Source organism: Oppia nitens, unplaced genomic scaffold (assembly GCF_028296485.1).
Source record: "Oppia nitens isolate AA-2021 unplaced genomic scaffold, nextdenovo-longstitch-racon4-pilon3 scaffold13_pilon_pilon_pilon, whole genome shotgun sequence".
Lineage (NCBI taxonomy): Eukaryota > Metazoa > Arthropoda > Arachnida > Sarcoptiformes > Oppiidae > Oppia > Oppia nitens.
In genome coordinates this window covers 2608564-2627311 of record NW_026533192.1, presented here as the reverse complement: position 1 = coordinate 2627311, position 18748 = coordinate 2608564, and the positions used below count along the sequence as shown (strand labels likewise).

At 23.4% G+C, this 18748-nt stretch overlaps 1 protein-coding gene across 1 annotated transcript; it reads right to left on the bottom strand.

Moving 5' to 3' along the window:
* Positions 1 to 1653: 1653 nt before the first annotated feature.
* LOC128957599 (homeobox protein 10-like) lies at positions 1654 to 18496 on the bottom strand. The gene is made up of 5 exons (XM_054303394.1): positions 18181 to 18496; positions 7067 to 7450; positions 6394 to 6845; positions 2621 to 2638; positions 1654 to 2553 (listed from the first exon to the last, which is right to left on the bottom strand). The coding sequence occupies exons 1-5, from the start codon at positions 18494 to 18496 to the stop codon at positions 1804 to 1806; spliced, it is 1920 nt and encodes a 639-aa protein (XP_054159369.1). The 3' UTR covers positions 1654 to 1803.
* Positions 18497 to 18748: the final 252 nt, after the last annotated feature.

Below are 18748 nucleotides of genomic sequence, written 5' to 3'. Positions count from 1 at the left end.
AATATTTCTAATCAATAATTGTTTTTATATATTTAACGCAAATTTTAATCAATTTAATTGTTAATTCATTACAATATATATTTGATTAACTTTTGGCACATGTTTAATATCAATAAAATAATTATTGTTATTATAATTACAATTAAAATTATTAAATAATGTATGATTTAGAGACCAATTACAATATGATATAAATATAATTATAATAATGTGAACAGTTATTTGTATTTTATTATTATAATAATGACTATAATAAACAATTATATATATATATGTATAAAATGACAAAATTAAGTTAAATAAAAATCAAATAAAAAGTTTAATAATTTATCTGATATGACATATAAAGGAAGCACATAATCGATCGATAAATTACTAAACCTATTAACAGGTCTTTTAATTATACAGTTGTTTATACTGTATATCATTTTTATATAGACATTTGAAACAATATACACTAATGATTAATACTATTATTTAATGGTTTGAAAAATTTACATCATGTCTAAAAATATTTAATATGATATATACTGTATATATATAATATTGATAGATAAATGAAATTATTATTGTTTAAATTAGACACTTGTTTTTTATCAAATAATTAATATTAAATTATACCAGAGATGACCAATGCATTTGATGGCAATTAGTTTGACGGTGCGAGTGATGACAGCAGGAAAGTCAATCTATATTAATGAAACACCCGGTGCTAAATCATATTACTTAATATTGTAGTCTTTGATTTTGATTGTTTTCAGTTTAATATATTACTATCACTATTATTTCTATACTGACATATAAACCATTAATTAATCGAAAAAAATTATATTGTGACGGGATATTAAGGCATTTCTAGATTGTTTGTTTTAATTTATTTAATAATTATATTTCTGTCTTAATATAAACATTTACTAAATATGTTTTATTTATCTAATAATAAGTTGCTAAGAAAAGATAAGTGTTGGGTATTTTATTAAATCTTGATTGAAATTACATTATAGACTAATGATTTAGTTGTCAGTATAAAAATAAATGTAATTAACTTTTAATAACTCAAATAATGTCGATATTATATCAATGATATATTTTATATTGAAATTCTTAAATTTCTTAAACAAACATTATTTTAGTTAAACTAACTAATAATAAGATACTCTATTATTATGACCATTACATTGCATTATTACTGTATGTCTAATTAATTTTGTGTAACTTATAAACGACTATTTTGTTTGGTTTTATTGACTGACTTTCATAGCTGACAATTGTGAATAATTATGGCATAAGTATAACAACTTACTGTATATACATTTTTATAATGTCGTGTTAATTCTGTATCTAATAACTAATCTATGTTTTATAAATATACAATTAAATAATAAATTTATAATTACTCTAAATAATATTAATTTTTGTGTTTTTACATATACAGTTTGTTTATAATATTAATTAAATTAATAAGATTTAATATATTTTATAAATTATTTTCATATTTTTACACAAAACAGTATATAAGAAATCTTAAAATATGATTAAATATATTTTATTATAATTATGTCATAATTATTATTTTAAAAATTCAGAATATTGTTATTAGTCATCTGAAATAAATATTATATTATATTAATTATTATTTTAGCATTTAATTAATTGTTGATCAATAGTCTAATATTTAATGATTGCGATGAGTATTTGGTAAATGAGTTTTGTTTCATAAGTTAAGGCGTTAGCGCAGCACTTAAGACACGAATAATCGCTGCAATCGATGACAATGTCTTATCTGAAGATTTGCAATCATTTTTATGACACGTCTATCCTTTTATCAGCAAAATTCTTGGCATTAATTCCATTGATTCCATTCTTGTCATTACAAGAATCCATAATATTATTGAAGACATTATTCTCTATTTTCTCTAAACTCAATGATTTATTTTCATATCGATTATGACTACCAGTGCTCGCAATAGAAGACTTTTGTTTATTTAATGTTAATTTATTTGTTTGACTGTCAACACCTATTGCACTGATACCCTCTTTATCGTTGACATCGTCATCAACGATACCATTGTTTTCATTTATATCGTCGTTGTCATCAAAAGCAACGGATGAGTTATCTCTATCGGTGTCTAACTCTTGATCCGCAATTCTCAAAGATCTGGGACTTCTTGAGTCACTGTCATCGCTATCATCTTTTATGTCAAAGTCATAGCTATTGCTAAAAGCATTGCAACCATTTGTTTGTTGATCTGATCCGGCATTCTTAGAGGTCGAACAGTAACTACTGTTACTGTTATTAGAAATATTACGAATTGTCTCATCACTTGTTTGACTACTTGTAGACAACTGTCCGACAGTCGACATGTTAGGCGATAAACATAATGGCAAAGGTTTCGGACTATTACTGGAATTGTTTGCAATGTTTTTGGATTTATTAGATTTGCTTTTACTAGAAGACGATCCCTCTTTTGGTCGTTTATCTGCTCCAACCTTATAATCTGCGGCTTCAGTATTGGATATGCCGTCCTGTTTCTTCCATTTGGTTCGCCGATTCTGGTCATCAATAATAAGCACTTTATTAGTTATTTATGTTTTTATTATACATCATTTCAAAACTCACCTGAAACCATATTTTGACCTAAATTTAAAAAAGATAAGAAAAATTGAGTTATTAATCATTTTATTCATTCATATTATCAAATAAGTAATAAAATTCTTTAAAATAGCTGTAAATAAAATGTTAACTCTTTAAGTGTCATTAAACAAGAAAAGGAAAAGCATTTTTCAGCAATAATTTGATGTATTTTTCATAGAAATGCTAATTCAGAGAAAAGTTGTCTCTAAATAACTGGTTAAGTGAAGTAAGTGTCGGTGCGCTGTAAGAGAATCGCTCAAACATTTAGGTGGAGAGCAATGACTATAAGAAATCACACATTAAATGGGTTTCTCTTTGATATTGATTTTGTGTTTCAATTGAAATGATCTCAAGTCTCACAACTGCTGGCGCTTTGAAAAAACTCTTTTATAGTTAATACTCTCACAGTCTCTCTCTTTCTCTCTCTTTTAATGTCTCTCTTTCTGAGATTTATCACTCAATGCTTAATATTTTATTTATTGCTTTTCATTCCAATGACTTTATTTGAAGATTCAATAATCCATGAGTTACTCACAAATAGTTATAAACTCTTTCAACAAAAAAGCGATAAATTATTTTTCTTTTGTATTCTTCCAGTGATTCAAATAATCTCAATGTTTGACTCAATGAATAACACAAACCGTTATTTTTTGGTTCCCAAAAATTACTTTAAATATGTCATCAAAATATGTAATATTTATATATATTAAAAATATTGAATATAATCTTAGAATGATATATAACTTAATTATACTTTGAATATTTTACTATTAGATTGCGGTATTTTGCAATTATTTATAGACAAATAGTTTCGATAAATAATTATTATTTTATAATGAATGACTCAAATATAAAATTGATTTATAAAAAAAATCTATATATGCAATAGTATTATTAATAGTTTTATTATATAAATATAAAAATGAGAATAAAAATAGAAAATGAAGTCAAAAATAATCATAAATAGAAGACAACAATATTTACACATTTTTTGTTTGAATGATAAAACTATAAGTTTTTTTGCTTTTATTTAACGCTCAAAAAAAGAGAAATCTGGTAACAGTAGTAAAGGAAACAATATGTTAAATATATGACAATAGCGGCGTAACACTGCCTAACACTTATTGATAGTGTAACTCAAATATCACTGCCTTTCTTGTAGAGCACAGCCCTAACACACATAATCATTATATGAGTTTTTGGCGAACAAATGTATATATAAAGTAAAACACAAATATAAAAGTGATATTTTCATTGCACATATAGATACTGTATATACTCTAATATACAATATATTATATTGAAGTGTAGTCTCATATAGTAAACGATTGAACTCAAAGACAATTTTACTTTACTTACAGACTATGTCTTTGTCTTTAGTATTATTGATAAAATAGAAACCAATACTATATTTAAGTTTACGCCACTATTCCTAGATCTTAGTCTCCAAACAACGAATTTGGTATTTGTTAAGAAAATATCTCAAATATAAAACATAAAAATAGCTGTATTTTCAGCATTTCTTGTCTTGTATTTTCTATAACTATTTTAAAAAGATTTTTTTAAATTTGTATACAATATAAGATTTTTTTAGGAGAAATAATAATACAATAATATTATGGAAAATAAAGTTTAAGTAATATAGAGAAATAAGTGAAGAATAAAAGGATCACTTGAGACCTGAATATTCATTCATATGTTTGTTTAAAATATTGTATTTATAATACATTAAAATAGAAAATTCAGTGTTTATGCCATTGATTGCAACATTAGTTTCAAACTATAGTAAGGCATTGCTTTGGTTGAGTGTTGTTTGACTTAATTATGTTTTGCCTCAACTCTGCAATTGAGAGTAAATAAGTTAAAAGAAAGACTTTTCTATAATAGTATTATATTATTATAACTGTAAGTCTTGTGATTCTAAAGGAAACATTTGCTTCAATTTAAGTGCCGAGTGTTATATGTGGTGCAGTAGTACGGTATGTATGCGCTCAATGGCACCGGCAGCTGAACACAGGAAAAGCCACAAAACATAAGTTAACATATAATATATTGATTACTGATTGTGCTTTAGATGAGTTGCCTTTTATGACCCACTTTCTCACTGTTATATTGTATGTATGACTTATACATTGACTTTTTCTTTATATGTGCTAACATTTAATCCTTTATAAATACAATCAAAAAGAAAACTCGATTAACATTTGATTTTCTTCACATAAATAGTACCAAAAAAGTGCATCAAATTCTCAAATGTAAACCAATTATCATTAAACGCACAAATCAATTATCATATAATATACTCTATATAAATACATTACCAGTTTTTGCACTTTTTTATTAAATAAGTCTTACATACTATTAATTATAATAGTATTTATCTTTATTGTTTAATTTCAATATAAAAAAACTTTAATTTTAATTTTTTAAATTTTCTAAATATAAATTTTCTTAATCAATACTTTTAAAAATTTATTTTAATTTTGGACAAGTTTTTGATAAATTATAGCTGATATAAAATTTATAAAATATCTTATATGTTATTCTTGTATATGTAACGCACAAATTTTATCTAAAATATATTATTTTTGATGCAAAAGATTTTTTAAAAATATTTAAACAAAATATCCATAAAATATCAAATATATTTATACACACTATATTAAGACTATATATTTATATGGATTATAAAACTTAAATTATTTTACAAGAATCAGAAACGGGAATAAAAGTAAAATACAAATAATAGTTGTAAAGTAATAGTTGTGATTCAATAGTGGGAATCAGTGGTGCATTTTGAACGGCGAAAACATTTAGCTCCTGTTTTGACTGTCACTTACATTCAATGTTATATAAAATTCAAGACATATATATATATTGGAAAAGTGAAGAGAGAGAGAGAGAGAGAGAGAGAGAGAGAGAGAGAGAGAGACTAAATAAGGGAAGAGAAAGAGACATACAATCTCTTTACACGACAACACAGTTCCTGAAGAGTATGTCTGCACTGAATCGATAGCTTCGGGTTAAAGATAGAGAAATGATTCACAAATAGTATGTATTCCTCAATATTACTCTTATATTGGATGCCATACTTTTGTCGCTCAGTTATATTAACGGCAGACAATCCTCACAACATAGAAAATTGCAATAAGAGATCAAACAAATCTATAAGAGAGCGAAAGAGAAAGAGAGAGAGAGAGAGAGAGAGAGAGAGAGAGAGAGAGAGAGAGGCTTACAATAGTAATATAAACGCTTTAAGTAAAACATATGAGAAATGGAAAAAATGAAAGCAAAATATATATAAAAAATAGATTTAAGAATATAAGACAATATAAGATACAATGAGAGATATTTTGAACATAAAAATTGAGAGAGACATACAATAGTAACAATTTTATTAAATATTTGTGTTAAACATTGTTTGGCATAAAATAAGTAACAAAAGACTGATTATTAATAAAAACAAATTTTTTGTAATTTAAAAAATATCAAAATATGCAATTTAAGTAGTTTTACATAAATTTAAATTATTAACTTGAAAATATTTGTTTGTTTAATTAATATGTAATTGTTTATTTAATAAAAGTTTAAAATATAACTAGAATATTGATTATGGTGAGTTAATAAAATTGTTTGTATTAATTAATACCATTAATTCATATTCTAAATATACTGTACATTAAAATATAATTTTTTAATAAAAATGCATAATTTTAAAGACTTAAACTTTGATAATATGTGTAAATATAAATACATACTTGAGTTTCGGTGACATTCAAAAGCTTAGCCATATCTGCCCTTTCAGTTGACGACAAATACTTTTTAACTTCAAATTGTTTTTCGAGTTCAAAGATCTGTCGTCCGGTGAAAGTAGTTCTCGCTTTCTTTTTCTTTGATTTATCACTACTATTGTTACCCGAATCGTTGGCACCGGTATTATCAGTGACCGACCCATTTGAGTCGCCTACTGATGACGGCGACTGTAAATTGCAATCAATGCCAATGTCATCGAAGACATTATCACTACAGGAATGTATAGAATTGACAATTGATTTCTTTATAGTTTTTATCGATAAATTTGTGGTCAACTCTAGGGGTAAATCAGTTGAAAGCACTTCTTTTGTTGACTCAAGTGTTGACTCTTTTTTACGTTTAATTCCTTTGCCATTCTTCTTGTTGTTTGATATTTTGCTATTTTCGAGACACAAATCTGTTGATATAATAATTTAATATTTAATACTTTATAATAAAGTTTAAATTGAACTATAGTTACATACTTTAAAAATAATTAATATCTAATTAATTATTGTATATATTATAAAATTTTTTATAAGCTATAATACAAATAAATTAAATTTAGTCTTAGTTTATTTATATTTATTATTTTAATTTAATTCTAATTTGTATTTTAAATTGAATTTTATATTATACTTTTCTTTGATTTTTCGCTACAATTGTTGACCAAAACAATAGCATTAGTTTTGTTAGTGACCGACCCGTTTGAATCGGCCACTGATGATGACGAGTGTGAATTGCTGTCTAAACCAATGGCATCAAAGACATTATCACTACAGGAATGACTGCAATTGACAACAATTGATTTTTTTATAGTCTTTGTCAATGAATTTGTGGTCAAATCTAAGGGCGAATCGATCTCAAGTTCTTCTTTTGTTTTCTCGCGTGTTGTTTCACGTGTTGTTTCACGTGTTGTTTCACGTGTTGTTTCACGTGTTGTTTCACGTGTTGACTCTTTTTTACGCTTACTTCCTTTGGTATTCTTCTTATTTGATATTTTTTTATTTTCAAGACACAACTCTGTTAGGATAAAAAGTAATTGTTTACTAAAATTTTTAATACAAATTTAAATAAAGTAAAGTAAAGACTTTATAATAAAGTTGTGTATTATTGACACTCTTTATGAATATAAATTATATATCAATATAAAGGCATAAGTAAAACATTAAAGAGATGTGAGGGTAGACTCAATTAAAATGTCATTAACGACCAGTAATGGTGCAAAAATCTGATATATTTTTAAGGCACATGAGTTTAATGGTTTCAAAAAATTGCTGAAAATGCATAAACAGATGCATATAGACATAAGCAAAAATAAATTATTGCAAACATATATATCAAAGATCATTGCATATATGATGTGATATTATAAATAAATTTATGAAAGTAAGCAAAAATGTTTGTCTATTTTAGTGACTAAAAGATTTTTCTGTGTTTTGGTGAGCAAATCATAGCTGAGATCTGTTACAATATTACTTGAATATTATAGACTGAATCAACTCTAAACTTAATTAACTTAATAAATGCCTATTTATTTATATAAATATTTACCACTAAAAATTGATAAATATATCAAAAATTTCAATCAATTTATACATTGATTATTTTAATGTATTACATTTGATAGCATTGATTCAACTCACAAGTCATTACTATAAACATTGATTTGATTTAATTTAGTGAATCACTGAATGGATATATAAAAGCATAGAATTGAAAGCAATCGATGTCTTCAATGATGATCTGTATATTTAATGAAGTAATCGCTTCAATACATCTCAACTTTTAGCAAAATTCAGATCCAAAACACTTTGAATATATTGTATATAAATAAATGAAAATGTCTTTTGCTTTCATTTCAAGCATTACGAAGAATATTGTATATAAAAATATAAGGAATTTGTTTGAATATATGTCAACAAATAAATACATAAAATATACTGATATAGACTCAGTCAATAATATACATGAATTCAGATATAAATTTGATTCAATATAAATTTGTATAAATTTTGACTACAATTTTGTCAATTCCTAGTTTTGAGCCATCATTTATCAAATATATATAGTAACAAAATTTATTATTTAAATAATAACAATAGTAATAACAACTATCTATATAATTTTTATTATAGCATTTTTATTTATTTTAAATTGTGTCTTACTTTTAGTAATTTTTTAGCTAATAACTATTTTTATTATATAATAATTGAATATAAATTAACAATAAAATGATTATGTTATCTATTGTTATGAAAATTTATATATACTGATTTGCATTTTAAAAAACTTAAATAAAATATTTATATAAACAATAAAATTTTGAAATATCATATAATGATGATGTAGCTAATGTAATCAAATTCTTATATTAATTTATAGTAAAATACTTATAATACTGTATTAATATTTAATATAATATTATTTTCAATATAATAATTTATTTCAAATTATTTATATTAAAAAAGATTTTGGATATTATTTATGAAAATCGGTCAAAAGTTTTATAGATAATATAAAATAAATGCAGCATAAAATCAATTTGAAAAAACACTGTTTTAGGGGAAAAAACTTTTTATCATTCAATGAATTTGCGACTGCAGTCAAAAACTCCGGAGATTTAAAACTCATTGGTGTTATCAAAACGTTTGGGTAAATGACAAGTTGTTGCCAATGAAAATGCATTACACAAAACATGATATTTTACATGAATTCAATGTTTAGTTAAAATCTGTACATTTTATTTAAATGTCTTTTATCTCAATATAAACTGTTTTATATACTGTACCTGTTATGCAAAATGGTTGGCAAACATATTTAGCATACATTTAAATCTGTTTTTATAATTAAAAAGTGATAAAAACATGTCAAAATAATATTTAAAAATAAATATATAGACTGTAATTCAGAGTTTTTATTTGCTATGAATTTATATATACTGTATATATATATATTGTGAATGTAATGCAAGTATTTGACTTATTTAAAACATACATTTAATAGTCATTTAAATTAGACTTGAATTAAAATTCATATTAATATTGTAAGAATTATTCAATATATTTTGTTTTATAGTATTGTTTATATTGTATATGCATTGTTTCTCAGCATAAAATAGAAAAATAAAATCTTTTAATTCTCTTATTTTATCGTTTTATAATGTATTATACTGTAGTATACTATAAATATAATCTACTTATATGTGTTAACCAATGAAACATATTAAGTTAAAATAAAATAGAAATTGATAAAAATAAAATAAGTCATTGTAAATAATTTATGTAATATTTTAGAATAAAGTTTTACATTATAAAGTTTTATAATTTATATATTAAATGAATATACTGTATGTAATAAAATATAAAATTTTGACAACAAATGTGAATTTATGTAATTATTTTGTCAACTCTTTATTTTGAATACAATAAATCTCTTGACTTCAATTAATATACGTATTTTAATAAAAAATATGACTTATTTAGCTTCATATATCATTATTGGTTTAATATTACTATAATAATATGTAATAGCATATAAATATATATATATATATATATATATATATATATATATATATATATATCTAATTAATTTAATTATATTAATTTCCATTTGATTTTTTGTAAATCAATATTAAATTTTAACAAATTGTCTAAATTTTATAAATATATTTCGTTAAATTAATTATTTATGTTAATTAAGTATTAAAAATTAAAATATAAGAATTATTTATATATATACAGCTTAATATTTAACTGTTATTTGCTTAAACAATAACAATTTATGAATATTATATAAATATAACAGTGTAACTTAAGCGTTACTTAAATTAAAAATTTTGTACTATTATATAAAAATTATTTAAAGAAAAATAAAATATTTTATTTATTAATTGTATGATATTGATATTAAATTTATCTTATACTAAATGTTTTTAACTATAGTTAGTTAATTGATTTAACTTTTACTTAAAATATATGAAGAAATATTTTATATTGTAACTTACTTAATACTATATACTATATATAATATTATATATTTCATTTAATAAAAGGGAATACAAATATTATTTTTATAATTTTAACTGATTTTCTTTAAATGTTTTATAACGTTGTTAGATATACCGCAATATATTTTATCAAATAAAAGAAGTTTTATGAGTATATATTACTTTATGATTTTTTACAGCCCTATTAATGATGATCACATTATAGCTAAATTAATAAGGATTAGTTATTCTATAAAATTAAAAAACTAATTTTGTTTTGTCGAAATATGTTAATTTTTAATATACTTATTAATTATTTCATTAATTTTTGATTTTAAATAAATAAGCATTTTTCTAACATTTTGTTGAACACAAAAAAATATAATTACGATTATGCTTTGAATTCATATTAAGAGTTATCATACATTGTCATAATTGTAATTTAAGTTAAAAACAAGTAACAAATTGAGGTTTTAAAAAAATTTTCAATATTATAATGTGTTGATAATCTACGTTACAATTTACTTCTTCAAGTTTGGAAATTATTTTATGGATTCCCTTTATATATATATTAAAAACTTTTTTATTCATAAGTTTATATTAAAATTATCGTTGAATATTGTATGTAATAAACAATATTTGTTTTACAATAAATATTAAAACTGATAAATTGACAATAGAATTATATTTAACTGTTATTATTGTACAATAAAAAAATTATGTATTGATAAAAAATATTATAATAAAAATGTTTTACTATTGTATTTTTAGATAATGTATTATACTTTATATAAAATAGACAATATATTATATTGTATTGTAAGTATAATGTATTGTAAATTTATACGCAGTATTAATTAATAAATGAACAATTATTGATAGTAATTGATTAGTAGTAAAATAAAATATTTTTATTTCATGATAACTTTAATAAATATAAGTTTTTAATAAATGTTAGCAAACATATTTTAAATTAATAATCAATGCATAAGATAATGCTTAAAATTATGTATATTTTATTCTCTATATATATATTGTAGTAATATATCGGCAAAATTGTTTGCATTGAATTCATGGCACGCACTGCACTGGTATTACATGTGATGGCAAACCAAATATAATAGTAAAACACTGCTTTTGCATCGATTAACAGTTTTAACACTAAATCTATGTTCACAAACATAACAAAACTTTTATGATAAGACAGAAACTCATTTTGATACCAACCAATCACTTCATACAGTTTTAATTATTAAGATTTCATTTTAGTACCGGTATATTATGAGAGGTCATTGAGTTTAAAAAGTAATAAAACATTAAAAAACTATTTTGCAACTATTAATACATCAGAATTTGTTACATAAAGTATAACAATTAAAATAATATAAATATGTTTATTATAAAACATTACTTAATTATATAAATTATGATTTTATTTGTCTATAAATTTATTATTATGAATTTAATAAATATTAAATACAATTTTAACAATATTCTAACAAATAATTTAAGTTTATTGAATTGTAAACAAATTTTATCAATAAAAGTGAAGTCATATTTATAGCAGAATATTTTTCAATTTATTTTTTATTTTTATAAGATTTATTGAATATTATATTTTAACTAAATAATATTTAGACAGAAATACACAAAAAATTAGTGTTTATATAGTAATAAAACCTCATTATATTTAATAGCCATATAAAGTTACCACCCATTTAAACCAATTTATATTTATTCTGTATATTCACTATAATTTGGCGTTTAAATTGAAATTGATTTATGTGTGTCTCAATTATGAACCAAAATCTGATGATTCAACTCTTGTTTTTCTCATTCATTCATTCGACTAATATATTTATCAATGTATGTATGTATGTATGTATGTATGTATGTATGTATGTATGTATGTATGTATGTATGTATGTATGTATGTATGTATGTATGTATGTATGTATGTATGTATGTATGTATGTATGTATGTATGTATGTATGTATGTATGTATGTATGTATGTATGTATGTATGTATGTATGTATGTATGTATGTATGTATGTATGTATGTATGTATGTATGTATGTATGTATGTATGTATGTATGTATGTATGTATGTATGTATGTATGTATGTATGTATGTATGTATGTATGTATGTATGTATGTATGTATGTATGTATGTATGTATGTATGTATGTATGTATATATGTGTAAATTATGTACTGTATGTATATGTATTGTATTGTACTATATATATGTGTGTGTGTGTTATAACTTATAATGTTTTAAGAGTACACAAAAACAATACAAACAATAGCTCAACAAAATTTTTACACTAATTGTCTTATATACAGTAACTGCTTATATCTATTAGTTTTTGAAATTAAGCCAAAATAGTGTTTAGACATCAATCATTTAAAGTGATATATTTGTCGCCTATTTAAAGAAAATATATTTAAATTTAATTTATTTTTTATTTTTTTAATAATATATTTTTTAGTAATTATTATTAATTAATTGTTGATATAATTATATAACTTTCAATTTATTCAACAATTACTTTCCATTTTATTACATCGTTATTACTGTATATATAATACTTAATAACTGAATGTCTTATTAAAATCATTAAACTTTGTAAACATTAAAGTTAAACCTTATTTTAATTGGTAACTCATATTCAAAACAACGATTACTGGTATTTAAATGTTATATAAATTAAGTGTGAGAGCAATGCAATAAAGACAACACAATAACAGAGTATTATTGTATTTAATATAATAAATAGTGAATATGCGCTAAATTCTTGTGTTTTGTTAATTGCATGGATTCGAAGCTATCATAATATACAGTATTTGTTAAACATTGTAAATACAGTATATATATAAAGAAAAATTTAAAAAAATTATATCAGTATTTTAAAAACCAATAGTTTTATTTTGACAATAAATAAAATGAAAAGAATATTGGTTTAAAGTTTAAAATTCAAAACTTAATCTGATATTTAGTTTTCCGTTTGAATTTATACACAAATTTAATACATGAGTGAAAAAACTATAGTATAGTTATATAAGATACACAACAGAAGATACTATATATAAGAGATGTAAGAAAACAACAAATAATATAAAAGTTTGGGAATTATTTTCATGAAGTTCTCGACTCTCGTTTGATTTGAAGAGCATATGAAGAAAAAAAGAGAAATAAATAGTGAATTGAAAGAGAAAAGAGATTTACAAGTCTTTTATATAAAATTGTTGTTTTGGTTGTGAACGAGAAAAATGTTTCGCTTTATATACCATTTGTTACTTTAGACGAGTATTTGTTTGTTTGCTTCACTGCTGTTGTCTGTTATATAGTTTGTGTGTTATATTATATATTATGTTAGCGATAGTAATGGTGAGGACAAGAAAATAAAAATAATTTCAAACAAAATATATAACACAAGAATATTGTGTAATATAAAGCAATAAGAGCTCTAACATTAAAAATAAGCGATGAATTGAATGAATGAATAGATTTTGCGCTATTTTATAGCTATATATAGTTATATATAGTTATAAATTTGATTAAATCAAGTGATGAGCTCTGCTTATATCGGACTTTACTAAAGCTCTACACTATTTGCACTCAACTCACTAACTCTATTGATGTCTATTCTATAAATACAATATATTTGATAACTGGGTATCACTATTGGCAACATTACTGCCATTGCTTTTACTATCCATATATTGACTAAAATATCATCTCATCGGAGCAGCAAATCATTTGAAGCATTAAAGGGGAGCATAAAACTGACACTTTAATGGCCTATTAATGGTATGAATAATTGGCAACCATTGACAGTACCAAACAAATGAATGACCACAACTTTAAGCATAAATATTGCATACAATAAGTTTCAGCTGAAGTGCACAACTTATATAATCCATATAATCAATAGTATCATATAATACACTTAATAGTCGATATAATATGAAAAAGAGAAACAGTATTTGAGTACTCATAAGATGAACATATAATATATATATATATATATATATATATATATATATATATATATATATATATATATATATATATATATATATATATATATATATATATATATGGACTCATCATTACTTTTAATACTGTATTACACTGAATACTTCAAACTTTATTCAACACATCATAAACTATACACAGTATGTGTCACTACAGTATATTTTACTCTTTTTTCTATTTTTATTATTAACTAATTCACAATCCAATCAAATTATCATTAATGTATTTCAATCAGACAAACTTATTGCAGGTTATCAAACAAATTATCAAACTATAGTCCTCTCTCTCTCTCTCTCTCGGTCTGAGTAACGATAAATTTGTGTAATAATGTGAGTTTCAGTGATGGAAACTATAAACACTTGAGTGACTGATTGGCAGTCATTTAGGCAATAGAGATGAAAATTGAAGAAAACATGTGCCCATCACTATCACTATCACTATATACCCCATACAATATAAGACTGCTGTAAATGACATTAAAGTAGACACATTAGACACGCAAAGCGCTCATCAAATAATGTTATTTAATGCTTACATTACACATATATGCAATATTTACTGTATTTTATACTATCATTGCATTTCATTTTTATTTAGTGCTCTGAATAACACATTAAATACAGAGTTTGCGATTTTCCATATTTTTATACTATCATACAGTAAATAACTCACTAATATATTATACAATTATCAAAGTCAATGATCAATACTTGGCAGTGATAATAAAAGTTTAAAAATTAATTTTTATTTTTTATTGAATTTAAAAATATTTATAATTTTTCAAGAATAATTTCAAAATATAAGCATCTTAATTAACAAAATATAAAAATAAAATTAATTAATTGCTTTTACTTTACTTAAGAATTATTTTTAATATATTTTTTTAAAAGTAAAAACTATTTAAACAAAATCCTATTAATTGTATGCAATATCAGAATTTTCCAAATTCTTTATTTTTATAAATTTATTTAAATTTAAATAATAAATTATATAGTTTTCACTTTTATTTGAGTATATGAATTGAGCATTTGGTAAAATATATAACTATATAAAATATAATGAATCTTTTGAAAGCAGTCATATCTATGAGTATATCTTTTATCGCTATCTCTATGTTTTACTCGCTATAACAATATATGCGCTAAACTGCAACTCAAACATGCATTTGATATTTAGTGTAACTTTTGTGCAAAACTTGCAATCGTTTTGTTGAGTTGTTGTTCAGTTGAATCAATCGATTACAATGTGTTGCGCGACTCATAGCCCACACTATAACTGCTTTTCAATTGTCTCTCATATATATATATTATATAAAGCTATCGTTTTTGGCTTTTATTTGTACTAAATATAACAATATCTAGCAATCAATATTTCAATTCATATTACTATAGCTTTATGATACACTTGGAAAACATAGAAAGCATATACAGTAGTATTTAAATGTTTATTTAAATCGATTGCTATAATGTTTAGATAAAATATAGCAATTAAAATGTAATGACAAATAATATGTGTAAGTTAGTGCACGCGTAATGTTATGTAATCAATAATTATGAGGTGTAGTGTTGTCACTGTTAATCGCAATTCACGTTATAATTAAATGATTTGAAGCTTATGAGCAAAGAGGAAAACTCTGTATGTATTTAAAACCACATCATATAATACTATATATAACAACACAATTTATCTCATATTTAAATATAAATTTATATTAGAAATAGTTTTCTTTTGATTTTATCAAAAAGTTAAGAGAAAATTGTCAATAAATGAAAGCAAATGTGAGGCAAACAAAAGGGAATTACTGGTCGGGGAATACATGGGCTCACAATCGCCTTATTATATAATATCACAGCAATAACAGTGAATAAGGCATACATTTGTATACCATATTACATCATATATAGTGTACTATACTATAGCTAATCCATTACATCAGTGCAATCGATGCAGTCATTAGTCAGGAGCCTAATTGGTTACATAATATTTCCTCTTTTCAATCCATATTGAGGTCTCATCTCATCTGCCATTCCCTCACTTCTCTTCTCTTTTCTATTTTATCTTTCATTTATTGTATGCCTTTTCCTCTTTAGAGCTCAACTCTAATAGAGGTAAAAGAATAGACAATATTGTATATAATATATAGTGAATGACTCATATATACACATATATACACACATTGTACGTATATATACATTCATATACTGTATATATTCAGTGTTGTAGAGTATGTAATATAATGTTATGAAAGCATTGCATAGATTGCTAGTGAATGAGTAAATCCATTTGAGTATCGCATGTAAAATGAGACCAACATATCAAAGGTAATGCTTTCACTGACTAATAACACGTATATCATGTTATGAATACTCTCATCATTTTATACCAACTTTTCAATTTGTAATAACAAATCTTTTTTTCTTTTTTCCTCTTTTTAAATGAATACTTAAATGAATATAACGTGTGATATATATATAATATAATATATTCTTAATATATCCACATTTAATGCATTCAAATAAATTACTCGTTAAGAAATGGGTGTGTTTTTGATGCTTAATAGTAGTGAAACACATTGAGTGGGAGCAGCAAAATGTTAGTTACTTTTAATTGTTAAGCCATGTCTTATGGGAAGACAATGCTTGCATCAGACATGACTGCAACTATTATTAAAATAATAGAGTATTAAACTCAAACTTATAATATAACAAAACCAAAGTTGTGTTAAATTAGGATATTATGATATTTTTAGGAGTTGTGTGAAAACGATTAAACATTTTGTTGCCAAATAAAATTAATAGCTAAAAGTTGATAAAATGAAATTTATTGTTGAGGTGTGGACTAATCGCTGCAAAATGACTGATTGTGTGCCATATTGTTGGGTCAGTAAGTCATTGGTAGGCAATGGTAGTACCGAACAATTACTGGTAGTTTTGATTCAATGATATTGACTGTCATTTTGAATTAAAACGACTCATGAAAAGACTGACAGTTTAGCCCACACAACATCAGAGAAATGAGTGAATAAATAAAAACTTCAATATATAATAATATACAATATATATAGTTTGTCTGCAATGAGACACATAGAGCATAGTATTTATAAGCTTTATATTCACATATCACTAACAATGGCTTTTATAGTTGATGTGTAGTTTAAGCTCAACTCAAACGGTATGATCAATGAGTTGGTGCACCAGTTTTGCGATTAAACATAGCATGAGGTAGTCATTTAGGGCCCGCATTTCAATATCACTGTTTAACAGTGCTCTCAATATAACACAATTGCATTAGTTTTCTGTATTTTGTTAACTAAATACAATAAATGCCAAATATTGTGATTAAATATGAAGTAATTGAGGAATTACCTAATTTCTATAATATATATATAATATTTATACATTATAACTTTATAAACTTTGTATTTGTAATTTAATTTTCAATTATAGTCATGAAATTATTGTAAATTTTAATTATAATATTCATCTTATTTGTCAAACTTGTTAAAATTGATAAAAATAATTTCTCTCAAATTTTCGATAATTTATAACTTTATACATTAACTTATTTTAGTATTAATTTAATGTTTCATATGTTATCAAATCTTTTAAAGTAAACAAAATAACGTATTAAATATAATAACAGTATACCTGTATATTATATATATAGAAGAGATAACATAATAGCAATAATAACTAATATTTAATGAATAACGACATACCACTGCCTTTTGATGAAGTTGTAGTAGTAGTAAAAGTTGTAGAAGAAGCAGTAGTTGTTGTTGTTGTTGTCATTGTTGATGATGTTGTTGTTATAGTTGATGATGTCTTTGATGATAACGATTTGGAACCGTTTTGTTTGATTCCCAGAATATCTTCGATGAGATAAGAAGTGGGTTGTTTTGGAGGCTTTCCATAGACATGCGGGTGCCAACTAAGACCATATGACAGTCCATAAGTTGATAAATTGTTTGATTGGTAAAATGAGTCTAATTTATGAGATCCATTTGTGCCACAATTACTACTCTTGTCAATCATAGTAATATTGTTATTAAAACTTTTATAATAAAAATTATTATTACTATTATTATTATTAGTTGTTGTTGTTATTGTTGTTGTTGTTGAAGTTGTTGTTATTGAAATATTATTATTAATAATGTTATTATTGCTTGTATTTGTACCGGTAGTAACATTAACTTCCTTTTGTTGCATATTTAATAATATGATAAATGCTTTTACATGAATAGCTGATATTAAAGGTTGAGATTTGAAATTTGTATAAATATAATC